At 39.6% G+C, this 27,940-nt stretch overlaps 1 protein-coding gene across 1 annotated transcript; it reads left to right on the forward strand.

Annotated features, from left to right (window-relative positions):
* On the forward strand, positions 1-27,940 carry LOC105222736 (uncharacterized). The gene is made up of 24 exons (XM_049454578.1): positions 1-415; positions 2,227-2,637; positions 4,402-5,663; positions 10,190-10,236; positions 10,334-10,474; positions 10,690-10,865; positions 10,931-11,197; positions 13,342-13,467; positions 13,674-13,745; positions 14,209-14,968; positions 15,036-15,157; positions 15,253-16,684; positions 16,752-17,181; positions 17,943-19,330; positions 19,391-19,589; positions 19,651-19,785; positions 21,033-21,073; positions 24,427-24,481; positions 24,544-24,669; positions 24,813-25,225; positions 25,302-25,507; positions 25,637-25,800; positions 26,023-26,164; positions 27,006-27,940. The coding sequence occupies exons 3-24, from the start codon at positions 5,639-5,641 to the stop codon at positions 27,055-27,057; spliced, it is 6,519 nt and encodes a 2,172-aa protein (XP_049310535.1). The 5' UTR covers positions 1-415; positions 2,227-2,637; positions 4,402-5,638; the 3' UTR covers positions 27,058-27,940.

Consider the following 27,940-nt stretch of genomic DNA (forward strand, 5'->3'; position numbering starts at 1 on the left):
AGCGACTTGCTTTTCTTTCAGTTCCAGCATCACCGTCATCCAGTGCAGTTCTGACTACTATCAACTAAGCGCGCGCCTGCGTTTCCTTGCCCCTCACAAGGGCGTATTGACTTTTGTATAAAATAATTTTTCACACACACACACATACACACACTCAAGCGCATACATACACGCGACATATGCAAATACATTTAGCTGATAAACGCGAAAACCAAGTAAATACGCATACACAGACATGAAAACGGTAAAAAATCGCTAAAAAAACTCGAAATATTTGCAAAACATCAACGTAACGGTGAAAAAGTGTCGTGAAAATATTGCTGAAAGTGCGAAACACAGCGAAAAACTGAAAACTCAAGCGTCGCATACACGTATACAAAACGTAGCATACTTTTAGGTGCACGGTGACTTCAGTGTAAGTTGTGCGAAGTGTGTGCTGGTGAAAGAAAGTGCAGAACGCAGTGAAAAATGAAAAAGTGAAATCGAAAATTGCTAATTTTTCAATTTCCGAATTATGACTGCTGTTGTTGTTGTATTGTTGTAGCAACTCCACACGTCCCACAGCAAATGGTTTTCATGTGACGGCGTTGTTGTTGTTGTTGGTGTGTTTTTCCTTGCTGGGGCCAAGAATATCGATTGGTGGCCTTGCATAAGTCCAGTTTAGCGAGCGTGTGCTGGCGATAGACACAGTTACACGCACATATACATACATACACACGCACAAGTAAGCACAACAGCGTCAGTGCAGCTTTCGACACACACACACAGATATAGACAACAAGCAGAAATAGAATTGTATAAAAATTTATCGCTGCTGACTATTGGAATGTGTATATGTACACATACATATGTGCCTAAGTGTGTGCATGTACAAATATTTGGCGAAACGCGCTTCAAGCGCTGCGGCGAAGCAGGGACGGAAGAATTGATTTAAATGCTGTGTTGCTGAATTTTCACAGATTTGCAAATCAGCAGAAAATCGCAGCAGCAAACAATAAAACAACAACAACACACATATAATGTAAAATTGTAACAACAACAATAAAGTAGAAAAATAAAGACACAACTTGGCCAATGCTAAGCTGAAAATTACGGCAGCAACAGCAACAAAAATGGAAAGTGGCAAAATATAAACAACAACAACAACAAGCAGCAGTCGCGTACGCAGCCGAGTAGCGTGGAAAAATGAGGATTGACGAGTGTTGAGAAAACAGCTGAAACAGCATTGAAGGAATTAATTAAATGAAAGCATAATTTCAAGGTGGAATGGGCGCAGCATTAGGGAAAAATAAATAAAAAAGTGAAAATAACAGCTTTCTAGTTGGAAGTAAAGAAAAAGTAGGCGAAGTGAAATTTGTAAAATTTAGAAGCAAACAGTAGAATTACGTTGAAGCAAGTAGCTGAAGGCTGAGGCAAAATGTTGAAAGGAAGTTAGTTTTAAATATGCGAGCATGTAGGTCTTTTAAGCGCCTTTAAAAGCAAAAAAAACATTAGTTTGGGATGAACCGAAGCTTTAATTCTCCTCTAAAAATTTAAAGCATTAAAGGGTCTTTTCCTTTTTCAAATAAGAAATTTTTCTAAATTTATTACTTTTTATTCATTAATTTGCATGGCAGCTATATGGTATAGTAGCCCAATTTGAACAATATGTGGAGAGATTACAGCAATGTCTAAGATATTAATCTGTGTCGAATTTCATGAAGATAGCTTGTCAAATAAAAAAGTTTTTCATACCATCACTTGATTCCGATCGTTCGGGTTGTATGGCAGCTATATGCTATAGTTAACCGATCTGAACAATTTCTTTCGATATTACATTATTTCTATGAACAATAACTCATACTAAATTTCATAAAGATATGCCATCAAATAAAAAAGTTTTTCATACAAAGACTTTAGTTCAAACGCTTAATTTGTATGGGGCTATATAATATAGTTGTCGGATATCAAAGACTCCGACAAATAAGCAGCTTCTTGGTGAGAGAAGCATGTATGCACATTTTCAGTTCGATATCTCAAAAGTTTAGGAACAAGTTTGCTTATACCACATACAGCTGGATATACTGAAGGACATGGCTAGGTCGACGCAGTTGGTCACGATAATATACTGTATCTACATTTTAGAATATCCGACGTTTCCTTTCGGGTGTAATAAACATCTTGGAATGCTTAATATAATTATTTTATGTATTTTCTAAATTTTTTAACCTCATCACTTTTTTGCAGCATCAATTAAAGAAGTTTTCAATTGAATTTATTTAATAAAAGTAAAATTATGGAAGAGTTTATAAAGGATGGACGCGCACCTATGCATATTGCATATCTGCGTGAGTGCGGTATATTCGCCAAGCTTAATGAAATTTTTCGAAAACTATACCGCGTAAAGCCATACGATATCTTAAATTTTGTACGCGAGGAATTAGGTGATAAACCCACACCGACGGAAATTGTTGAAAACATGGAACACGAGTTAGACGAAGCGCATCGTGAAATTCGTCGTTTACGCGGCATTTTAAAAGAACTTGGCGTTAATATTCCAGACAAGCAACTTTATGAGGCAGATTCGCCGCCTGTTGTAAGGGTCATTGACTTAACGGCACTTTATGATGAAGACATGTCAGACTAACTAAGTTATTTGTAAGTAGAAGAAATAAAATCTAAGTATAGAAAGCAAGCTAATGGAATTGACTTTTTCATAAAAGCACTGTTCATTGTCGAAATAGTTCTCGATGATAAAAAAAAAGTATGTTAAAGATTTGCAAAAAAAAATATATGTAAAAATAAGTAAAGTTAAGTTCGGGTATACTCGAACATTTTATACTCTTGCAACTTACAAGGCTTAAAGCCAGGGAAGATCTTCCAAGTACGTATTTTTAACCTTCATTTGAAAAATACGCTCTCTGAATTTTATTAAGATAACTCACATATTTGTCGATATAAAGTCATCCGGAAATTCGAAAATTTTAAGGGCTAAGTGAAGTATAGACACGATTCAACCCAACCCACCAGAATACAGACTTACTAAGTGGTGATCCATTTCGAGCAAGAAAAAACACTCATTAACACTCGACTGAACATTCTGTGGCATTTACGCGGCTACGTCTCAGATAGTCTATCTGTTGGTCCAATTTTCGTTGACTCTTTCGAGCATTTCGACTGGTAACTGGCGACTGACACGCGTGATGGTTTGTTCTAATCTCTGAATCGATGCGAGGTTGTCCACATAGACTTTAGACTTTACATAACCCCATAAAAAAAAGTCTAACGGTGTGATATCCCACAGTCTTGGCGACCAATTGACCGGCCTAAATCGTGAAACTATCTGCTCACAGAAGCTTTCTCTGAATCAATCCGTGAAAAGTGGCGCCGTCTTGTTGAAATCAAACGTCGCTGAGATCACGAGCTTCAATTTCAGGCATCAAATAGTGTCGGTTATCATCACGCGATGATTGTCGCCATTAACGGTTAAAACTTACCGATCTAAACGGGGATCACCGAAATAACAGCCTTTGCCAGGATAAAATCCGGGGCAATTCCAATGCGTAGAACTAGCTGTTGTGCGAATCGCCATTAACGGTTACGTTCTCATCGGCATCATTATGGAAGAAACATAGACCGATGATTCCACCGTCGTACAAACCACACCAAACCGTTATATTGCTGAATGAAATGGCAGCTCTTGAGCCTCTTCAGATTTCTCTTCATACCAAATACGACAATTTTGCCTGTCTACATACCCATTGACCCAGAAATGGACCTCATCACGGAACAAAATTTGCCTCGAAAACGTCAGATCTTCTTGGAGCTTTTCAATAGCCTATAGAGCGAAGCGATATCGCTAGTGAAAGTCGTTCCATTCCAACTTCAGTTCTTGTACAACTTGTACTTATATTTTTTACGCTTTTAAATTAAGATCTCGTCGTAAAATTCGCCAAGTCGTACATTAAGTCAGTCCGAGTTGCTGTGAGCGGCGTCAAATCGACTCTCCACGGTCTTGGTGTACACTCTTAGATACGGTCTATTCGGTCGAATATTGTCCAATAATGAATGCTGGATTTAAAGATGGGTGACGATTATGTTGATCACAAGCTGAGCGAAGCGCGAGAAGCACATTCTTATAGAACGTGAATTTTCGTAAATTTAGTTGAACGATTTGTAAACGTTGTTCGGGCATTAGTCTCTCCATGACGAAATGCCAAACAATACTGAACAAAATAATGCCAAAACAGTTTGACACGACCCACGCGTGATCTGTCCAAAAAATCCTATTGAAAAATACCTCTAATTCGATCATCTGTTATTATACTCCTAGCCACATGTTGCAAGTGTATAAAAATTAATAAAAAACATTGAGGGAAATCTTAAAAAACTATACTTGAGTTTCTTCGAATTATAAAACAGTAAACTCGAAACTACACAAGCCATGTCAAGGTCACACAAGTAAAAGCGAGACTAAAAGTGTCATCAAAAAAGAAAATTATAAACAAAGAAAATAAGCAAAATTCAAGAATAAAATGAAAGCAAAAGAAACAGAGACAAACAATAAAAAACAATAAAAAGAAAAGTGAAAAAATTGGCAGAACTCTTCAAAATATAACTTTCTCCGAGAGTGATTGAAAAAATTTAAGAAAGTGTGGTTAGAAACTTGAGAACGCTGGTCTAACATTGACAGTGACGAGGAAATGAGAAATTTTCCAAGGAAAAAGACAACAACAACAATACTATTACAAAATAATATGAATAATATAAAAATACAATATCAAGAAAAACAACAACAAATCATATAAACTTCTATTTCCCGCAACAACAATCGTTCAAAATAACAACAAAAATAATTATCAAACCATACACATGTTTGTGAAAATTGAACACACGCAGCAGCAAACCGACGTCAATTGACGGCAACAACGACACCAAATTACCTAACCTATTAAACTAAATGCATATGTAACTGCCAACAAAAACAACAACAATAGCAATAGCAATCACAACCGGAAACACACCGTTCATACAACGAAATCCTTAACAAACACACACACACGAATACAAAAAGTGAACACGCAGGAGCAGCTCACACTAATACTTCCAAACATTCATAGAAAGCAAAAGCAGTAAAAAATCAAAACAAAAACCAGTGGAAAGTAGAAGCCAAGAAGATTTATGATCATCAAATATTAAATTTGCCAACCGACTAAGCGACACATTTTTGACATTTGCAAACGAGAAAAGTAACACAACAACAAAAGTAACAAAACACTTGGCAGCAAGTAGCACAGGCGACGGCGACTAGGTCAGACTTAGCAAGGCGCATTTGAGCGCGTCAATAGGCCAGCGAGCTGCTCCGCCTGGCCTGGCGGATGCACGTTGCGTACAGTGGTGGCGTCAACAGTGACGCGGCAGCAACATTAAATAAATTGCCCAGCGCGGCATGCTCGTGTACACACTCCACTCATTTGTATAGAGTGGGAGATATTTGAGGCTATATATGGTGCACCGGCAACGCATGAGCGTCAACTACAATTACAAAACATTCTAGAGGTGAACTCACGTCGCAGCCGCCACACCAGCTCAGGATTAACAGCGACGGGCAACGGCAGCCAGCCAGTGGAAGCAGTGAGTAGTTCGGGCACCGAAAAGAATGGCTGTGGCGATGCGACCAAATGGTGAGTACGTAATTGGGGTGATCAGTAATGCGATTTTGTCATAATGTGTTTTTTTCGATTTTTGAAAATGCTGTTTACTTCGAATACACGAATTTTTAATTATTTAAAAATTAGTTAATTTGTGTGAAAAAGAAAGATTTCTCAGCATTTGACATTTATTGTTATTTAAAGTATTTTCGAAAATTTCGAAATCTAATATCCGAATTTTCGAAAATTAATTTCAGATTAAATTTTGTTAATAAAAGCTTTCTGATGTTAAAGGATTTTTGTGAACTTAAAAATTCGAATTTTCGAATATTAAGTATAAATTGAATTCGATACATAAAAACTTTCTTCTTGTTAAACGATGTTTTAAAACGGATTTCTTCAGCATTTGACATTTATTACTATTTAGTGTTTTCGAAATTTTCAAAACCCTATTTTCGAATTTTCGAAATTTAATTTCAGATTAAATTCGATGAATCAAAGCTTTCTAATGCAAAGTGATTTTTTAAAAACAGATTTTTTTGATCATAAAAATATTTTTTCCTTCGAAAAACTGAAAAATTAGTTGATTTATTATTCCAAAAATTCAAATTTATATGAAAAATATAAAAAATTAGTCAATTAGCTTAAAAATGTAATTTTGAGCTTTTCAGAGCTTTTAGCGCCTTTTTCGAAACCATGCTTTAAAGAAACGTATCTGCAGACCTTAACTCTTTGTATTAACTCAAGTGTTTCGGAAAATCTCAAAATCTAATTTTCGAAAATGGCAACTCGACCAGCACACCCTAATGAAGCACACGCTTTGTCCTCCTCTCACATGAAAAGCAAAAAGTTTCGCGTGCGTTGTCACTTGTCACTGAAGTTGGCTTGTGCAACCAGCAGCAGCTCATCAACTTTTTCATACTTTGCCATACTTAATCCTCAGTTTTTGTTGCGCCACCTCCTTTGACTGACTGTCGCCGAAAGCCTCATTTACAACACTTATGAATTTCTCATTTGCGGAGAATGTTGCGTTGACCGAATTTTTGTGTTGGGTGGCAACGTGAGTGGCAGCATATCATGTACAGTTAGCTGGTAGGACAGACGGACGGACAGACAGACGGACATGGCTAAATCGACTCAGCTCAACATACTGATCATTTATATATATACTTTATAGGGTCTCCGATGCTTCCTTCTGGGTGTTACAAAAATCGTGACAAACTTAATATACCCTGTTCAGGGTATAAATATAAAAAATTAGTCAATTAGCTTAAAAATGGAATATTTTTGAGCTTTACAGAGCTTTGAAACCATGCTTTAAAGAAACGTTTCTGCAGAATTTAACTCTTTGTATTAACTCAAGTGTTTCGGAAAATCTCAAAATTTAATTTTCGAAAATGCCAACTCGACCTGAACACCCTAGTAAAGTGAAGAACACACTCTCCTCTCACATGAAAAGCAAACAATTTCGCGTGCGTTGTCACTTGTCACTAAAGTTGGCTTGTGCAACCAGCAGCAGCTCATCAACTTTTTCATACTTTACCATACTTAATCCTCAATTTTTGTTGCGCCACCTCCTTTGACTGACTGTCGCCGAAAGCCTCATTTACAACACTTATGAATTTCTCATTTGCGGAGAATGTTGCGTTGACCGAATTTTTGTGTTGGGTGGCAACGTGAGTGGCAGCATATCATGTACAGTTAGCTGGTAGGTCAGTTGTATGTTGGTTATTGCTTTTGTTGTACTTGTTGTTGGTACAAATGTAATTTCGCTGTACGCCGTGCGTTTCTTTGGATTTTTATTTAACGCAAGACATGTCCTGCACGCGGTCGCCATTGTGCGAACACAAAGCAACCAAAAAAATATACATATACAGTTACACTTTACTTACTTAACTTTCATTATCTTCCGTCGTTGACTATACACGCTTACGCAGGTGTTCTGGCCTTTCTCCTCACACGAGTGCTCTTCACAGTTCGTGAGTGAGTGTGTGTGTTCTTTATTTTCTTTTCTTTTCACTTCTGCGTAGGTGTTGCCAAATCAGCGATTGTATTCATTTAAGTTTTTCTGTTTCTTTTTTTTGTTTCTGTTGTTGTTGTTTTGTGCATATGAAAGTGCAGGTGAGCGTGTGATATAATATGTAAGCTTTAAGTAGTTAAGTACGTAATTGTAAGGTAGCAAGGTGAACAGCAAGTGGCAGAAAGTAAAAGTTAAAGTTGAGAAAGACCTTCAGCACATTCATTAAATGTACATTTTCGCATTTATAACTGAAATACGTGTGGGTTGGGCAATTTGAAAAATTACAGCTGAGTGGAAGGTGAACCACGCTGGGACAAAGAAAGAAATTATGGTGGCAAAGCAAAAATAAGTAAATAGGAATTATGCAATGGAAGTGCTAAATGCAAGGATGTACCACTGAAACTGCTTATTTTCATTGTTTTTGTTCTCATTTACTTTTTTTTCGGTAAAGGCAAATAGCAATAAAATGTCTCATAAAAACGTTGCCTACATTTAGGCTGGTTGTTAGTCAAGTCGCACACCAGTCATACATAGCATTTCTCAATCGTAGGTGCGCAAAAAGTGACTATAGAGATCTTTATTATACAGTTTACTAATTCAAACTCCAGACGTACCCAGGGGATAAATGGCTACAAAATTAATTTTGCTCAACAAAAAAGTTATCCAAAGCCTACATCTAGGCTAATTTCTCACAAAATACGTCAAATAATTATAAGTGCTCTTTAGAAAAATAGTATTATTAAGCTCAAGACCCGGACGCTGAATCTATGGGCCTCGCACCAACACACCAACTACCTCTTGGCGGGTTGCGAAAACCTTCCGTCGCAGAGTGTTACGTAAAAAGTCCATTGCACTACTGGCTCTAAGCAAGGCTTACACCACCGGCTTTTATAGACTGATAACATTCCAACTGAATACTATCCCTTTGCCACTCACGCGGTGAGGTTAAAGATTTTAGAGGACGCAATTGGTCAAAGTTGCACTGAAGAAAATTAGGTGGAAACGTCTAGATATTTTCTTTTCCACTATCCAGCTGTCGCCAAACTAAGGTTCATGCATGTCGGTTGCCAGTCCTTTTACGAACTCGGCGAATTGGCTCTAGGCGTTTCGTCGATACGCTGTATGACGGCCTTTATGATTCTTAGTTTAGAGTTCTGGGTAATCAAAGGGACAAGCTTTCCAATTTTTTTTTCGTAGTCGACAAAATCTAAATTCCAGAACCATTTAGGGCATAAATGGACTCAAAACCATAAATAAAACTGCATAAAAATCCATAGGCATACATTCGATTACATATTCCAAAGCAGAAAGTGTTGGTGATTTAAAAGTGAAGTTCCTTTTTGGTGAACTAGAATAATAGATAATAACCATAATAGATAATTAAATGAGGATTGCACGCCGATCTAAGGTCTCTGGTAACTGGTAAGGTCGACTGGTAACTGGCGAATGAAACTCGTGATGTTTTGCTCCAAGGTCTGAATCGAAGCAAGATTGGCCGCACCGACCTTAGACTTTAAATATCCAAACCCAAAAAAGTCTAACGGTGTGATATCACACGACCTTGGAGACCAATCAACCGGTACAAAACGTGATATTATCTGCTCACAGAAGTGTTCTGTCAAGAAATACATTATATGATGCGATGTGTGGGAAGTGGTGCCGTCTTTTTGAAACCAAATGCCGCCGAGATCACGAGCTTCAATTTCAGGCATCAAATAGTCGATTATCATGACGCGATAACGGTCGTCATTATCGGTTACGTTCACGCCGGTATTATTTTTTGAAGAAATAAGGTACGATGATTCCACCAGCCCACAAACCACACCAAACCGTTATTTTTTTCTGGATGAAATGACAGTTCTTGAGACTTTCCAGTTTGCTCTTTAACCCGGATTCGATAATTTTGCTTGTCTGTATACCCAATGAGCCAGAAATGGGCCTAACCGTTAAAAAAAAATGGCTCGAAAACTTCGGATCTTCTTGGAACTTTTCAAGATCCCATAGATCGACGTGATATGGCTTGCATTGTACGCTCAATTTAAGATCTCGACATAAAATGTGCCAAGTTGTCCATACGTAGTTCAATTCTTACTGAAAGAGGATCCTTTCTGTAATATTATAGCTTCCACTGTGAAAGCGTTCAATTACTTTTATCTACCAAAGCGATCTCTGCCAACATTTAGTAAGAACTGCTCACTTAACCGCACCCTTTGCCATTTGCCACAATTAGTCGCAGCCATATTTCCCATTAACAACCACTTAATCGGTAATAATTGAAATTTAAACGGTCAGCACATTTTCCCCAGTTGCGATTGCGGTGTGCGCCTGCGCTTTGCGCGCCGGTCAACAAGTTCGTTGCACTCATTGTCTCATAGTGCCGCCGAGCAGCGAACGTGGTTCCACACTTTAGTTGCAACTAATTTCGTCTTGCTAATTATTTTCAGCATTTGCCAGCAATACATATGCCACATATACCCTATACATACATACACACTTTTCTCACGAATTGCCTACCGTCTAACTCTGTGCCCACTTGCAGGTTTACATCATGCAGTTTCGTTAGGCACCATTGAGGTGGCGTCTAAGGTAAGTAGGCACCGCACCGCATCGCACCGTTCGTTCGGTTGCTGCCACATGAAAGCCATTAATTATGTTGCACGCTTTTCGCTTTTTGTCGTTGCAGTCGTCAGCGGCTTCTAGCCATTACGATCGCAGTTACGACTCCGAAGATGAGAATATGAGCCGACGCCGTTTGCGACACACCTCCTCCACAGAACTGTATCCGCGCCCATCCGTTTACTCCAAAGGCGACATACGCGAACAGGTGAATGCTCTGCGGCAAGCGTGTTAAATGCTTTTCTTTTTATTTCACTCGTTTATTTTTTCTGTTTTTCTGTTCTTCTTCTTACTTTCTTGTACTGCTGTCCTCTACGTTTTCGTATGCTACTTTTTCTTCTTCTTCTTCCGCACTTTCGGCTGCCACTTGCATTTGGTTACTTTTATTTTTTATTGTTGTTGTCTTTTTGTCCTTAAGTACAGTACTGCCTAACTGATCGTCAGCTGCATAGCATCGAGCGGCCGCGTCGCGATCGCTTCTTCGGCTGTCTCTCGCGTCGTAGCGGTGTGCAGCAATCGTTTCTGGGCGGCTGTGTGGGTCGGCGTGTGCCCTCCGATGAGAATTTAGCCGCGTACGCGCCCTTCTACAAATATCCGCGGTAAGTTCGTTTAACGGAAATATGAAATAAACAAATTTTTTAGCTTGATTATTTACTACGTACAGCTATCAACGACCTTTTCAAAATCACGACGACAAATCGCCCGATTCCGACATGGATAGTTCCTATTTTCGACGTCAACCAGCTTCCATATTGAGCACTGCGAAAACGCAAGACACCGGCGTTGGCGCTGGCACAAGCTCTGTCGGTGTTGGTGTCGGCCCTGGCGCTTCAGTGGGAGGCATGGGTATGCCGCAGAACCAACGCTACTCCTGGATGGGCGCTCCTAGCGGCATTGGAAACGAGAATGTCAACTTTACCAACGATCCAAGGTATCTATCGTTAGATTTGTTGCAAGCTTTTGCTTAAGTCTAAACTTTAAAACATTGTGGCCGCTCATAAACATGGAGCATGAGCTTCAACCTCTTTTGCGCAGTTTTCAGTTTTCAGTAGCTAGCTGAATTTTTTGTTGCTTTTGCTATTACAAATCTGACTCTTTTATGCTTTTGTTTTTGGAAATTGTGCAATATCGTAACCGGGTTTGGTCCTCTGGTAACTTTATTTCTTAGAAATTTGAGTTTTATTTGCAAATTTGGTTGGAGTAGAAAGGATCTCTATTTGAAAGTGACTCCAGTGTAATATATTTTTTTTTCCAAGGACTTCGGTATTACAATGGAGTGGAAGTATAAAAGAAATTCGTCAGGGGCTACAATATACTCGTATAAGCTCCTTTTGGCTCGAATCGAACGCTATATTTATTGAACAGTTTATCTTTGTAAAAGTTACGAGGGTAGTTAGCAACTTTTGTCGCTAAGCTTAAGGAATTAGAAGCCAGTTATCAGCGACAAAATGTTTAAGCTAAACTTTCATGAAGCTTTTTCTAAAGCTTTTGACTTTGGTTTCAAACATTATAGCTTTATAAGACCTTAGTAGATTTCTTACTAGAAAAAATTCGTTAATTTTTCCTTATAAAATCATAATATATAGCCTGAAAGTGTATTAATATCCTTTGTGGGGATTATACGCAGGTTGCTTTTTATATTTCGGGAGTTTCGGGACACTAGTGCTGCGGTCTGAAAGCTCACACTTTTATCGTAAAGTTTGACATTTTTCATGACAGTGAGACATCTATCCTGAGATTAAAGCTAAACTAAACTATAGGCATTAGTGGGACCAGCAAACATTCAATAGTGTCCTGAGGCACCTTTAGAACCAGTACAGACCAGTTATTAAATGGGGCGCTAAGTCAAAATAATACCAAAAAAATTTATAAAGACAGCGCTTCAGAATTAATTCTAATAAACCGTTACTCTTTACATCAGAAGTAAGTTAATATTCAAGTGAATTCGAAAGCTAAGAAATAGTTTATTTCATGTTAAAAAGTTCCCAAAAAGCTCGCTCGCGCACAGTGATGTTAGAGATTGGAGAAAAATCCTCTAAAAAGCGTTATTCTTTAGAGCAGAAGTTAGTTAATACTCAACTGACTTATATTTGAAAGCTCATAAATAATTTATTTCATGTTAAAAAGCTCGCAAAAATCTCACATACAGTACGGTCAAAGAACGAAAAAGGATTCTTTGACAAACCGCTATATTTTAGAGAAAGACTTATATCATTAAGCTCAGAAATAGCTTATTTGATGTTAAAAAGCTCCCAGAAAGCTTGCATACAGTGCTTTTAGAGATCGGAAAAGAGTTCGCTAGTGTTTAAAGTGTGCCAAATAGAGATCGAAATCGATATTGATAACTTACTTTCATTTTTAATTTGCTGCAAATATTATTATTTCACAATTTTCTTAAAACTTGTTTACTTACAAGCTTTTTTTTCCTACTTACTGCTAAAAAGTATTATATTGTGTATTCTTAGAACCCTTATTACAACTTGACGCTTCTCATGCGCATAAACGACATCAGCGACGTCATGCATACTCATACCGAAACGTTTTTTTAAGTCTAACTGTCTCTTTCTCTCTTATAACTCTTATAACTCTACAAAAGCTTGTATTACTATCGCGCTCTTTCTCCTTATCCTTATACAGTTTTGTCAATTAACCCTGTAACTATAGACTGTTATATTCCCCCGCTTGAACGCTGCATGCATTTTTTCCACAACTTTCTACAAACTTGTCGTACAAAAGCAGTCAGTCAAAAAGCTCTCATTAAAGCGCTCAATAATTTCTTTAACAACTTTTCTACATTGCGCATGCGCACCAATTCGAAGAGCACAAACATGCAAAAAATTATTATAAACATATTTCCGATTAAACCATTCAATCACCCATAGATTTTGTGCCTTCAAATAAAGCTCGTGCTTAAAGCTCGACTTTACCAACATTTACCATTTATAAGTACTTGGCAAATGAAAGGTTAAAAATAAATACTTGTCTCTATTCCTCTATTTATTATTATCGTTTTTTTCGTAAAAAAAAAATTAAAATATAAAAAACAAAAACACAAAACTTGCAAAAATTCTTCAGCGCAAGCCTGACTTGTTGGCTAACACCGACTGATTACCAATATCGGAATATTTATATGACCAACTGTTTTGCACTTTGCGCACAGAATCATTTTCAAAACTTCACACATCCACTCGAAAATGTTTGGTATGTAGAAATTAATAAAACAAAAACAATAAAAAAAGAAATACGAATATAAAAATAAACCGAAGCATGACGTATAAACGCCGAACGGATTAAACATTGTTTAGAGCCGAAAAAATATGCTAATTAAAACAGAAAACAAAAAAAAAAGAAACACGTGTGTGCATGCGTCTGTGTGTGTGAGTAATGCTCGATCCATTTTATTGCAGTTCGTATCACTATCCCACCCATGTCGGACTGCCAGCCGGCCAGCAACTACAAATGGGCGGCACAACACCGAGGTAAAATTAAGCGTTACAAAACAGTTACTCAGTTACGCAGAATACACGATTGAGCAGACGAAAGCAAAAATTCTCAACAAAATTTTTCGAGACGTCACAAAAGCATTGCTTTGAGAGAGAATTGAGTGAGAGCAAGACTGATTGTCAACAAAAGTTTGAGCGCAACTGCTATTGTGACGTCAGACAAACAGCTGATATTGACAAAAGCAATGCACCCAACAATTAGTGATACTGTTATTGGCGTAAAAACTGTATGAACTCAATCGTGCATACGCAAAATGACCACTTAGCACACAATGAGCTCGTTAACTATTGCATCCACACGCCAAAAATCAGTTTTCACAACTACTTTCCTTAACTATTTCTCTCTCTATCTCTTTCTCTCTCTTTTCACACGCACCAAACACACTTCATTCATACTCTCTCATACGCTTTTGCGCTACTTGTGCATTCTCATTTGCAGAACTAAGCATGTCAGTTTCGCTCGCTCGCATACACTCACCTCCTTCGACGATGTCAATTTGGGTTTCCGCTCCTCCGGTCGCATGAAGACCACACGCAGTCAGGAACGTCTTATTGGCGGCAAGAAACCGATCATTGCCACCGGTAACATCTATGAGTCCACGCAACTGCCCGCGCATATGGCGCAACAGCCGACGATTTTGCATACACAACAGCAACAACAGATGACACATCAGCAGCAGCAGCAGCAGCAACAACAGCATCCACACCCGCCGACCAATTATATAACAACGTTGCCACCCGCACTCGCCATGCATCCACATGCACAACAAGCCGTCATACATCAGCATGCGCCACATATTCATCCCTCGCATGGACATGGCCATTCACATCAACATCATCACGGGCCACCCATCCACATACATCAGTTCGTACCGACCGGTTATGCTAGTGCCGCCGAGTTGGGAGCTCAGATCCAAACTGAACAACCGATTTCCTTGTTAACCGGCAGGCCTCTCGCACATATGGATGATATGCCACTTGGTGTCAGTGGTGCTGGAGCGACGGCGCATGGTGGTATGATGCCGACCGGTATGGGTGTCTTGACGTGTGCCACGCAGGTGTTAGCACCACCCAGTCCCGAGGTGTTGGTGGTCGAAAAGAAGTTCCGTAATGCCATGAAGACGCAAGCCACGCAAACTGAGGTGCGAAAGGATGGTTTCGCGCAGGTTTTGGCGCTGAGTCCACGAACTATGCATAAGGTTGGTAGCGCGCTCAAGTGCTGAGCTCCATCAGGCAAAGTGTAATTTTGGTTTCTTTATACTACAGGTGAAGGTGGTCTCACAAGGCGCGCAGACGAATGGGCTGCTGAATGGTAAGAAGCTCGCAAAAAGTTTATCGGAAATGCCGAATGGTAAAGTGTTACCGGGGTTAGATGACAGGCAAATCAGGTAAGTTCAACAGGAGCACATAGATTCTAGAATTCGCTTCCATATTAATTCTTCTCAAATTAATTAACTCTAATCTGTTATCAACTTATTTTTAGAAACTTTATCGATCATAACGCTGTTTATCGCACTCAGTCGGAAGAACCGCCAAAATCACCATTGGAGCTTGGTGATCCAAACAATATTAATTACTACGAACCACCGCCACCGCTTGACACAATTTCCTACTACAGTCATCGCTCGTCACAACTGCCCTCGGAGGAGAGTATGCCCTATTTTCCTAAGGACGCGCTCGCTTTCGACTACGAGAGCAACAGTTTACCACGCCGCGCTTGCACTTTCCATCGCGAGAGCAGCTTTAGCTCGAACAGTCTGCCACGCCGTGAACCACTGCATGCACATGAGATATGTAAACACATAACCGACTGTACGGAATTGATGGGTGAGCCGAATGGCGGTGTTAATGGTGGTAATGGCGGTTTGCTTGACTTCTCCAAGCCCCATTTGTTGCCACCGCCGAGCGAGTACTGTAAAGATGCCGACGAGCCACTGACATCTACTTCCACGTTGACAGCGGAGCCCGCACCCGAACCCGAAGTTGTCGATACAAGTCGACGTAAGTCCATGGTAGCCGTACTGCCACCACTGGACGCTGATATTACGCCCACACCATTCAGACGCGATGACTTACGACGCCAGTCAATGCCAATTTATGTAAAAACCGAAAAACTGATTGATGGTTTCGGTCCACGCACATCTTTTCGCTCGAAGGTTAAACCGAAACCGGTGATAGGCGGCAGTGAGGAAATTTCCGGTGATGAGAAAGAGATCTTTATCGACTTCAAACCAAATGTTATGATGAAAGCGAGCGCACAAGTTCCACAAGCTAAATACCGACCAATCTATAAGCCACTACCGCCAACAGTAGCGCAGCTTGAGGAAAGCAAACAACAGAAAGCGGTTGAAGAATGTGAAAACTGTCGCGCACTACAAGCAGGCGAACCACGTTCCTCCATCAGTGAAGATGACTACGAGGATGAGGCTGAGCCGGAACAGGCCACAGATATAGAAGACGAAAAAGCCAAGCAAGAAGAAAGCGATCAACATGATCCATTATACGAGAATGTACCCGCAAGTGCGCCGAGTATGGCAGCCGAACGACGCGCCAGCATGCGCAAACGTTCCGTGAGCTTGGATGAACAAAATGTCTCGCCTGAAAAAGGTAACGGCATCTCGGCGCCACCAAGTCCTTGCCGCGAGGAATTGCTCTTCGCAAATGCATCCACATACCCATCCTCGGATTCGCTCGCGAACGACGTAACACGCGATCACTCAGATGGCATTTGGAATGAATCGCAGGTTACCGTACTAACTGCCGAACCGCCGAAGGAAGGCACCGAAGGCGCATACACCAATGCAAATATGCTGCTGACACCAACGACGCGGCGGAAAAATCTACTGCTGCAACACCAACAACGCAGCTCCGTGGATACGGACGCATTGGATTTGGAGGACACACAAGTGGATTTGGTGAGTTTAGCAACCGAACTTTATACAGCCCAAATGTATAACAATATTGATGTATCATTCTTTTCAGAGTCCCACCTATGGCATTGCGGTGAACGCACTACCCACCACCGCTAAGAGCGCTAAATCCGGCGCGCTTATCACACAACAACCGCAAGCGAGTCGCGAGCCCAAACCGACCACGCTAACGGTGCCGCAGAAAATCACCACACCCTCAATCGCAGTCACACCCAGTCTACCGTTGGCCAAAGAGATCTCACCCAAAAAATCACCAGGCACAAGTAAACGCGTCGTGCAGGAGCTACCCACACTAACACGCGATGGACGACGTACATCCGACGTGCAGCAGGCGCGTGCTGCCAGCGACGCGATCATGACCGCCGCAGCTACTTTGAACAACAACAGCAACAACAAGTTCAATAACACCACAGATGTGTCGGAGTGCAGCACGAATACCGACGAGTATGCCACTTGTACTGACACGTCGAAGCGCACGCCAGGTATTAAGACACCACCAACAACAACAAGCTCATCATCAACGACACAAGTACCAGGTTTGAAAGCGACAAGTGTCAATTGAACAGTCAATCAATAGATTAGTGTGCCTTGCTGCTTAACAAACACACAGACACGCACACACGAAAGACACGAGCAACCACGTAACTAGTTTCCTACCGACTAACTACCATCCTTCATCATCACCATCTTCAACCTCACCACCATCCTCATCACCACCACCGTCAGCATATCATCCTCAACCGTAAACTAGCTACTTATTCATTATCCATCCATCTTTCAGCGGCTGTCAATCCATCATCGAAAGATTACACATATAACCAATCCGCACATAATCCTCTGACTTATTTGTATGCACTTAACAGCCGACACAGCCACACACACTCGCGCACGCAAGCGATTAGGCCTTTTAGCTGTGCTCTCCTCTAACCGCTCTCTTCACACACACACACACTCTCATACTCACATACAGTCTGTCACATTACATGTTTGTATTGTTGTAAACGTCCTTAGCTGATTGCGTGTATATGCATTTAAGTACTTTCGTATGGTATTTGTTGTTGTTGCTTGATGAACGCTTCTGTAAATTAAACCACAAAAGAAAAACAAAACCAAATATGTGTCTGTAATGCTTCTTAGCCTAGTTCAATGCTCGCTTAGAGTGTATTAACCCTGAGCCATTGTATATGGACGTTAACTAAGCGTGTGCTTCCTCTCATTTGTCTCTATTTTCATAACCCACCAGTGTCGACACAAAGTTCACAGATTGACCGTACGCAAGGTTCATCCTTTGAGAGCGCCTCTTCACTCTACTCAACGCGCGGTGAAGTGCTGACCGAGGATATACTGCAGCATGATGAAAAACCCACTAAACCGCATAAGCTCGAGCGCGAGCTGCAGCTCAAGTCGCCTGTGCCCACAGCAGAGCAGGCGAAACGTTCACCCTCGCACTCGATTAGCAGCACATCGTCGGGCAGCTATAATGTCGCTGGGCTGGCGACACCATCGCCATCTGCGAAGGATGCGGAGAAGCGTGTGGAGCCAGCTGAGAAAGCAACAGCGTCGGCTACCAAAGCTCTGCACGTCAAAAGTGTTGGTGCGCCAACCGCCAGCGTCGAACCGTCCGCTGTACGTGAGAAGCCACGCATCAAACCCGAATCCATATCGGATGATGAACGTAGTGAGGTACGCTACTCATCGTCCGGCTACTATGAGAGTCCACACGATGATGATCATGTGATCAAGTCACGACGTCATCGTCTCGATGAGGAACGTAAACGTCGTAAGACGACAATGAAACTAGACATCGAAAAGGAGAATTTACGCGCGCTCACTAGTCCGATTAAGAAGCCAGCATCGGCAATGGCCGGCGCACATGCCACGCCTTTAGCTGCGGCGGTTGCGGCAGCCACAAAGGAGAAAATAACAGAGAAACAGTCCACCACTAGTGGGCACGCCATTGAAACTACAAGTCCGAATCGCATTAAACGTTTCCGTCCAAAGATACGTCGTCAATTTAGACGGAGTTCACGCGATGATAGTACCCCGAAGCGACAAAAAAATTTGGTGAATTCGTACGGCATGCCGCCGACAGCGGGTAGCGCCGAGAAGCTGTTGGATTACAGCGTTAGCGTTAAGAAGGAGGAAGAACGGGAGGACATACATGTAACGGAGAGCAAGACGAGTAAAATCACAACACCGCATACTGCCACCGCTGCCGTGACCGCCAAAACCACAAAATCTGCATCAGATGTGTGTCAGCTGAAAGCAAAATCTATAGAGTCTCTACGTTCCGTCTCGCCCGGTTCCGATTCGGTGTTCTACAGTGAAGCAGATGGTCCGGTGCAGGAGCCACATAGTCATTGCCTGCACTGCGGTAAGGGTACAGAGGGTCAGACTACTAATATAAGCGCATTGGCTGGCGACTCTGTCGAATCACTGCCGTATATGGGAAATGAGCATGAGCAGGATATTGTAAAACCGCCCTCGGACTTCGCAGACTCACCGGTAACTGCGAAAACAACGCAACGTCTTTATAAGAAGATGGACAAACGTTTTCGCTCTGAAGAGCGTTATCATGCAGGCGAACGTGGTCGACATTATAAGACACGCCAGGAGAATATACGCGCAAAGGTGGGTTTTACAAAGTCTTAGCAAGATCATAGCAATAATAAAAGTTTATCGTTTTTGTAGAGCGAAGAACGCAGTCGCGAGAGCGTACACTCACGTAGTCCACAGAGCTTACGTCCAGCCGGTTCGAGTCCGTGTGTACTGCCAGATGCAGCGGTTGAGCAGAGCCAGCAGATTATCTATCGTGGTCATTACGATCCAGCGCGTTATTCACGCCTCACCGACGCCGATGTTTGGACCCAGCTAAATCACCAAAGTTTCGGTACGTGTTCTATAAGTCTGTTGCGTGTGATTTTCATTTATATTTCATTATTCTAACACAGATCGCCAACGTGATCGCCGTCCGTCAACGGAGTCGGAGCGCAGTTTTCACTCAAAGTATCAAGTCATACTACATCGTTTGGTGCAGCGACGTTGCACCTTGGAAATGTATCATCGCCAACGGAACAATAATTTCCGTAAGTTTAAATATTTATGCCATAGAAAACAGTAGTTCTTTCGGGGTGCGTTTAAAACTTATATGGGCTAGTACTGTGTCTTTTTCTTCGGTTTTTCACAAAGGGGAATATGCCAAGAATTGTCAACTGACCTGTGAAATTATGCAAGTTCTTAGAATTTATTGTAAGAGGTTGAACCAACAAAAAAAAGCTGTAACCCACCTATATTTGTAGTAGGGCTTCAAACCTACTCCTGAAAATTACTGGAATACCGAATGTTGATTGCAAACTGGTTGTGTTAGGAAGGAGCAACTCTCTATGAACCAATTTTTGTTTACAGAGTCAACCAATAGCATTCATTAGCTTTTCGGGTTACTAGTCGTGTCAATATTTTTACTCGATCGAAAAGCTTAAACATTAATTATCTCAGATTTCTAACCATAAGATCCCTAGAAGTTCTGCTTTAACAGAAAGAATTAAATGCACGGATTGATGAATTACCTACATAGGTATAGAAAACCGCGTCGAGGAATAAATATAATCTGTTGAATTTATAGTGATGACATGTATTAGAAACGAAAAACTTTAGGAGCTTCGTCGATAAAAATTATAAAAATTTCTAACTTTTTTAGTTAATTTTAATTTAATTAATTTTAACTTAAAAAATATCAATCAAAAAATACTATATTTTTTTAATGAGAAGTAACTACAGTATAGTAATATGACTCACCAGTGTTATCGTATTCTGAAAAGAGAAGAAAACAATGGATATTAATTTAAGGGTGTAGATAAGCAAAGTATGATAAAGTAAACTATATATATTTAAAAAGAGTTCACATATACTATATGCCACTAATTTTAGAAGAACTTCAAAAGACAAGATAAAGCCATACAAATATTGAAATTTTTTTGTATTCTATAGTCTACCCTAGACTGTTTAATAGCTTTGTATTGGGATCCATCAAGTATGTAGCTCAAAAAAAAACTTCAAAATCCGTTCGTTTTTATTTAAATGTTACCACATTTTTTTTTAAGTTTAAGCTTTGCTCCAAAATGTAGGCAATAGTTTTCTACCACAAAACAAATCCTCTCCTGAATATTGAGAAATTTTGTACTAATAGTGCACTTGAGGGGTGTCATCTTATGACTAAAAATTGCGTAAATTGAATGGTATATGATACTGGTGCAATTTCATCGACTGTGCCATTTCATGAGGTAACACGTTCATCAAACTTGGTTTTCAATAAATCAATTGTTATATTTGCTAGGGCTTATGGCGCTGTTCTGTTTGGGACCACATATTGTCAAAGTCCATATCTTCCAATTCGGACCAAAAATATTCGGTTATCGCTGATTACTTCCCATTAACACCAAATTTTAAATCATCGGCTGTTTTGTTTCGGCCTCATACGCATAGATCCATGATTCGTCAACTGTGACGATCTTATAAACGTCTTTTGAAGCACCGCGATCGTATTTTTTCAGAGATATATATAGCAGCCTATGTAGTTGACTTTTTACCGAAAATAGATATATAATTGAAATTCTGTGAGAATTCTTTCCTGATAATAGTCCATATGTGAGCTACAAACAGATTGAATTGGGTCAATATTTCCCTTAGCCTCCATATACCTAATATAAAGATTTACGAATTTCCACGTGACTTTATATCGAATTTATCAGCCAATATCTTAATTCTAAATTCTAATTCTAAAAAATTAGTATTCTAAAATAATGCTTGAAAAGTTTGAATGATAGTTAAACTTTGAAATTATAAACAAATCGATATTTTTGGACCAAAATATCCACTTAATGCAAAATATGCCTTTGTCTTCCAAGCTTTCAAACATTTTCAAAACGTATTTCAAATCTAGTTATAAAAATGTTTCTACAAATTGATAAATTAATGAATCCAGTAAAACTCAGTTTCGAATTTAGAATTTTTTATATTTTTGTACCACAGCTATAAATTGAATAACCAATTGTAGCGCCGAATTTATATTATCTCTCGCCGATTCTGAAATGGATTAAAGCACGTAGCGCACAAATTTCGCAACATTGTTGCTATCTACTTCGAATATCTAATTTTGGAACGGCGTGCAGACGAAACACTGAGCAATCGTGAGCGCAAACGAACAAAACACAATTTTCGAGCATTTACAAAAACAACTTCTTAGTAGGAAAATGTGTGACGTGAATTTAGAAATTTTCGAAATGCGCAATGTGCGAGCGTAAAGCCGCGTAGTAGCGTCTGGCCACTTGTTTCGCGTGAACGTGCGTTGCGTGCCTTACGTAGGAAGCCATTTTTTGGCAAAAGTAAAGTGATTGAGTTGTATTTCGCCACAAAACATATGTAATTGTTATTGTTGCATCTAATGTCGGCATTATGTTTTAGAGCCCTATACACTTTGATTGTGCGTTTTAAAAATAGTCGATAAGATTAATTAGCGCGCGAGCCAAGGCACCGTGGCGAGTGAGTTACGCATAGATATCGGGCGGTCGAGCGGTCAGTGGTTCATTGACAAAGGCGTCGAGTGCCGAGGAAGCGGTGAAATTATTTGCGAAATTAATTGCATATACTAAAGTGCCTACAAATTTATTAAAAAATAACAAATATATAGATATGTGTACATGAAAGTATGGAAAATGTGTAATGTGCTTTTCATATAGTGATAAAAACTTGCAAAATAAATTTAGGAAAATGTGAAAATACTAAGGCGCGAGAGCTTCTTACAATTAATAGTGCGCAAGATTTTTTTTTTGGAAATTTCGTGCTCTTGACCTCTAATTCCAGCAAAAACAAATAAGGAAGCGTTTGTTTCGGGCGCAGTCGAATATTAGACATCCTCACCATTAGTAAAATTGTAGGCTTGGGAAATATTTCGTTTGAATGAAAATTAAATTTCGTTTCCGGTCAACACTTTCGCTTAATATTCGAAATAGAGTTTTTACACTTAAGCCTGCTAGGGCTAGGGCATTATTTGAGCGATCATCACTTTGAGCTGAGTGAACAAATCTTACTCAATGTTAAAGATACCTAGGAAAGGGACGAGGTCCCACAGAAAATAGTCTAACGGCGTCACATTGCATGACCGAGGCGGCCAATTGACTAAGCCATTTCATGAGACAACACGCTCACCCAACTTGGCTTTCAATGAATCGATTGTGATATTTACTGCGTAGCTTGTGGCGGCATCCCCTTGTAACAACATGTTATCCAAGTCCATGTCATCCAATTCGGTCCAAAAATATTCGGTTATCATTATTGAGTGGTAGCGATTCCCATTCAAAGTCACGTGTCGGTCTTGATCGTCACGGAAGAAGTACGGTCCAATGATGCCGCCGGCCCATAAACTACGCCAAACCGTAACGCTTGAGAACCACGTGTAATAGACTGATTTGTGTCTTCCTCAATTAATGTCCTAGCGGTAGCAATATTCTCGACACTACGGGCACTTTTTGTCTCATTGGCAAGGGAACCTTTTGTACTGTGCCTGTAGATTCAAATTTTTCTACTAGACGCTCAATTGTTGATCTGACAGGACGATTATGACGACCGTAAATTTGACGTAACGCTCTTAAAGTTGAGGCCCTGACTCCGAATTTCGGTAGCAAAATTTAATAATTTCGACTCGTTGTTGGATCGGGTATCTTTCTATGATGAAATGACAAACTTTACTGAAGAGAAATGTCAAAATAGTTGGAAAAAATATGGCGTCGTTTGCTGTCCCTATCGGTTACCTTTTGTAGCGTCCCTCTTGAAAAGCCCGCGAATTGATTGTCATGACGAGCTGAATCGATTAAGCCATGTCTATCAGTCTGTCCTACAGTTTTGAGATATCGATCCGAAACTTTGCTCATATCCTTTTCTTCCCAATGCGCTGTTCATTTCCTGGAACCGCCGATTTCAGGCCGAACAAACTGAATAAGCGGAATAAAGTGCTTCTGTGGACAACTTTTCATTTTAAGAGGTATCTTCACGAAATTTTGCATGGATTGCCTAAAACAACGGTACAATCTTTAAAGAAACTGTGCAGATAGGATTACTATAGCATATAGCTGTCATGCAAACTGAATGTTCGGTATCAAGTGCTTCTGTGGACGATTTTTTCATTTGAAGCCATATCTTCCCGAAATTAGACAATGAACTGACCGATCAAAACCAATTCTTGTAAGGGAGCTTAGTATTTGTTAAGGATATTAGAGAAGCGGAGCAACCGAAATTAACTTTTTTTGTTTTTACTATATTTATTGTTTGCCGGGTAACTAAGTTATTTTTCGACAGTTTATGGATCAGACCTTCAAGGAAGACGGACTCATTGAACCGTATACTCATATAAGACTATTTCATATTCTCTGATCTCCGAGAGATAAAGTCGAAATAATTATAATTTGTTCAAAACAAAAAGAGATTTAGAAACAGCAAAAGCACTTGAAGAATTTTTAAAAAGGTATAAGACAGTAACAAGAAAAAGAAATTAATATAACGAATTCGAGACATTAAAAAAAAGAAATATAAACAAATAAAAGAAAGTAGAACAAGGGGAAGCCATTACAACAAAAAAGAGAGAAATCATCCTTGGAAAAAACAAAAAACAAATATCAAAAAAGAAAAAAAAATCGAATATCAAAACTTTAATACAAAAATTTAAAAATCCATAGAACACCACGGATAAACAAAAAATCGTGTCAAAACACCTAAGTAGTACGATGATTGGTATGCTGCTTGTGTTATTATTTCATTTTCTTCCTTTGTAAAATGCAAAATTTACTTCACAGAACTAATAACCTCAAACTCGTCGTCGGATTCCTTGCGACGCAAACTGGAGGATCTGCTGAAATTAATGCTCTTGGTATGGGCGCGCGAATCACATGTGATTTCAAAGCTTACAGCGGGAGAAAGGGGTACAGAAGGGTCACATATTAATTAAAAATATTGTTACTCATTTAAACAGCAATAATTTTATACTTCTAGATAATTAAAAATATTAGTTGTATATTTTTCTATACTACTATACTACAGTTATTTTCCTCTTGCTCTATTTAAGGTGTTGACAAAACGATTGTGGTTAAGAGTGAGTCTGGTGAATTTGGTTTTCGCATACACGGCTCGAAACCGGTCGTGGTCGCCGCCATTGAACCCGAAACACCGGCAGAGAGCTCTGGACTCGAAGTTGGCGACATAATCATATCGGTGAATGGCGTTGAGGTCTTGGATAAACATCATACCGAAGTGGTAAAGATCGCACACGATGGTTGTGAGACACTCGAGCTGGAGGTGGCGCGCACAATCGGTGTGCTCATGCATGAGCAACAAGAGCCGCCGAGCCAACCGATCTTTAGCGGCTATTTGTGGCGACAGAGCGGCCAAGCGAAAGGCGCACCGAATACGAAAAAATGGGTGCGTCGCTGGTTCTCGTTGCGACCGGACAACTGTCTGTACTATTATAAAACCGAAGATGTGAGTAAAAGTATATACAATATATCTTTTTTTTATTGAAGTTTAATATGTTTTACAATATTATTTGGCATTGTAGGACAATCAACCCGTTGGCGCTATGATCATGGCCAAGCATACAGTTGATCACTGCCCGCCTGAGGTCGGTAAGCCATACGCCTTCAAAATTGACTCCGGCGAAGGCATACCATTGTATGTGGCCGCGGATACGGAGGAGCTGTCCAGCCGTTGGATTAAGTTGCTCAAGCAAGCGGCCACACAGGGCACACCCTGGCTGGATAATAGGTGGGTTGACCATTTTTTAGTCAATTTCAATTCGAAAATACCGAGAAATTCTAATCTCGTTTTTGTTCTTTGTACAACTATTAATTTTTCCACTCTCTTTTTCGTGGCACTTTCTTCGGCCGCCTGCAGCGCGCACAATCTCTACCAACCGCCGTGCAGCATTACACGTCCGGACTGTTTCGGTTACCTGTTGAAATTGGGCTCCCGCTGGTGTGGCTGGTCGAAGCGCTACTGTGTGCTGAAGGATGCTTGTTTGTATTTCTATCAGGATGCTAATAGTAAGACGGCATTTGGTGAGTGTTTCGGTCGGCGTTAATGTAAAACATTTGTTCACTTTGTCTGCAAGTATTCTTCCAGTTTTGTGTTCATGTAATTTTGTTGTTCGTTTTGTTTTTGATTTTTGTGTTTGGTTGCGCTTCACTTGTTTGTTTGTTTATACAACATGTCTACTCTGTTTTGCTCTCTTTTCTCGTTTGGTTGGAATCTTATTTTCGTATATTATTCGTTTTTTCTAGGTATGGCTTGTCTGCATGGCTATAAGGTATCATCGATGTCGACAAATGCCTCAGGCAAGAAGAATTCCTTCGAGATTATACCGCCAGAGACCAAACTGCGACATTATTATTTCTGCACCGAATCGGAAATGGATAAAAAGAGGTGAGTTTCTGGGGACCTGTATATATGGTTGCTTTCTGTATCTTCCCAAAGTTAGTCAATAGAACTCTACAGATCTTCTCTATATCTAGTACTTCCGCTTTGAAGATGCTAGCTGAGTTTGTTAAACGTTCAGAAATAGAGATGTCAAGATCATTGGGGTATACCCCCAGGCTCTACTCCTTAGTGCATTTTGGGCACAGTGGGCTTAGATAAATCTAGTATTCTACTCCCCAACTAAATGTTTCATCCATTCTAAATGTCAAGAGAATAAACTTATACGGAATATATAAAAGGAACTATTGACATATAACCTTGCGGTTCCAATCGCTTAATTCCTTGAATTTTACAGCAGAACTTGCTGCAAAATTCTGGGTAAACACATTTTTGGGCAGTTGAGGCAGGAGCATATTAAGCGTTCCGAAGGGACCTGACTTAATAACCCCGGTAACTCCTGCACAGTGCTGTAGTCATAGCAATAGTATGTTCCACTCACAGGTCACTAAAAACTCCCCTCTAGGTATTAAGGAAAGTAAAGCCCATTACTAAAATGAAAGCAGTTTCAGAAAATCATCTGAAAACTTTAGGAAAAGTAGAGGATCTTGAAGAAAAACTAGAATACCTACCAAAGGGTCCCAACCCAAGTCCAATATATTCCTTACTTCCAATCAATTTCTTAGCAGTTTTTCAATCGAAGATCAGATTTAATAACAGTAAGCCTTGTCTTAGTTCCGTCATGGGATTTAGACTGCTTTTAGAAAGTCTTATGAAAAACACTATACGAATATAGTATGTACTTGTACATAAGAAAATTTCTTAACTTTTTCATTACAATTCTTTCCAGATGGATTTCGGCTCTTGAATATTCAATCGATCGTTGGATAAAATCCGGGTAACTAAGATTGAAAACTATAGGGAGCAAGCGCAAGCGTAGTTTCAGTTACTACATTGAGTAAAAATATGGAACAGAAAGTGGAGAAAAATACTGAAAATTGAAAAGAGGTGTGTCAGAGTGTCGAAGAGTACGACTTGGCTGCCACGTAAGAATTATAGACGATATACAACTTAAAATAAATAAAATTGGATAAATGTAATGGAAAAAGTCACTGCAACTGATTACATTTTAAGGCATATTAAGTAGATATACAAATACTTTTAAGCAAACCAAAATAAAAAGAAATCATGTTAAGTGAAACTGAGAGCAGAAGAACTAAAGCACTAGAACTGATATACGGCGTATTTCAAAGGGAAGCAAAATAGTAAGCAAAAATAGATCTGACAAGAAGTTGGAAAGCATATTACAGGAGCTTGAATTGGAAAAGAAAAGTAGTTGAAATGAAAGGAAATGTATATTAGAAAATATTTATTTTAAATTAAGCGGTAAAAATATTAAATTCAAGCTCAAGATTGTATTCAATATAAATAAAAAAAAGCATCTGAAAAATATTGTAAAAGATTAAAATTCGACAAGTGTAAATACAAAAAAGCCAAAGATTAATATATAAATATAATTGAAACTGTTTTTGAATATTATAATAGAAAATATGTGAATGTAAATACAGTTTGTATGTAGAAATTTCAGCATTTAGCCAACAATTATTTACATAGATGTCAAGCAAAACCGTTATTTACAGTGACGACCACTAAAATTAGCTTTCGTTCAAACACGAGCACACCACTAATTAATGAATGAAAAATTAAAATTAAAAGTAATTTAGGAATCAATGAGAAGAAATGAAAAGAATAATGCCAAATAATTAGCGTTGATATTGAAAAATA

The sequence above is a fragment of the Bactrocera dorsalis genome, chromosome 1 (assembly GCF_023373825.1).
Source record: "Bactrocera dorsalis isolate Fly_Bdor chromosome 1, ASM2337382v1, whole genome shotgun sequence".
Classification (NCBI taxonomy): domain Eukaryota; kingdom Metazoa; phylum Arthropoda; class Insecta; order Diptera; family Tephritidae; genus Bactrocera; species Bactrocera dorsalis.

Bases quoted from the DNA above. Each gene is read 5' to 3' on its own strand.
- LOC105222736 (XM_049454578.1), top strand. From the start codon at position 5,639: ATGGCTGTGGCGATGCGACCAAATG. The intron at 17,182-17,942 runs GTATTAAGACAC...ATAACCCACCAG, and splicing joins CACGTCGAAGCGCACGCCAG to TGTCGACACAAAGTTCACAG. The intron at 19,331-19,390 runs GTGGGTTTTACA...TCGTTTTTGTAG, and splicing joins AGGAGAATATACGCGCAAAG to AGCGAAGAACGCAGTCGCGA.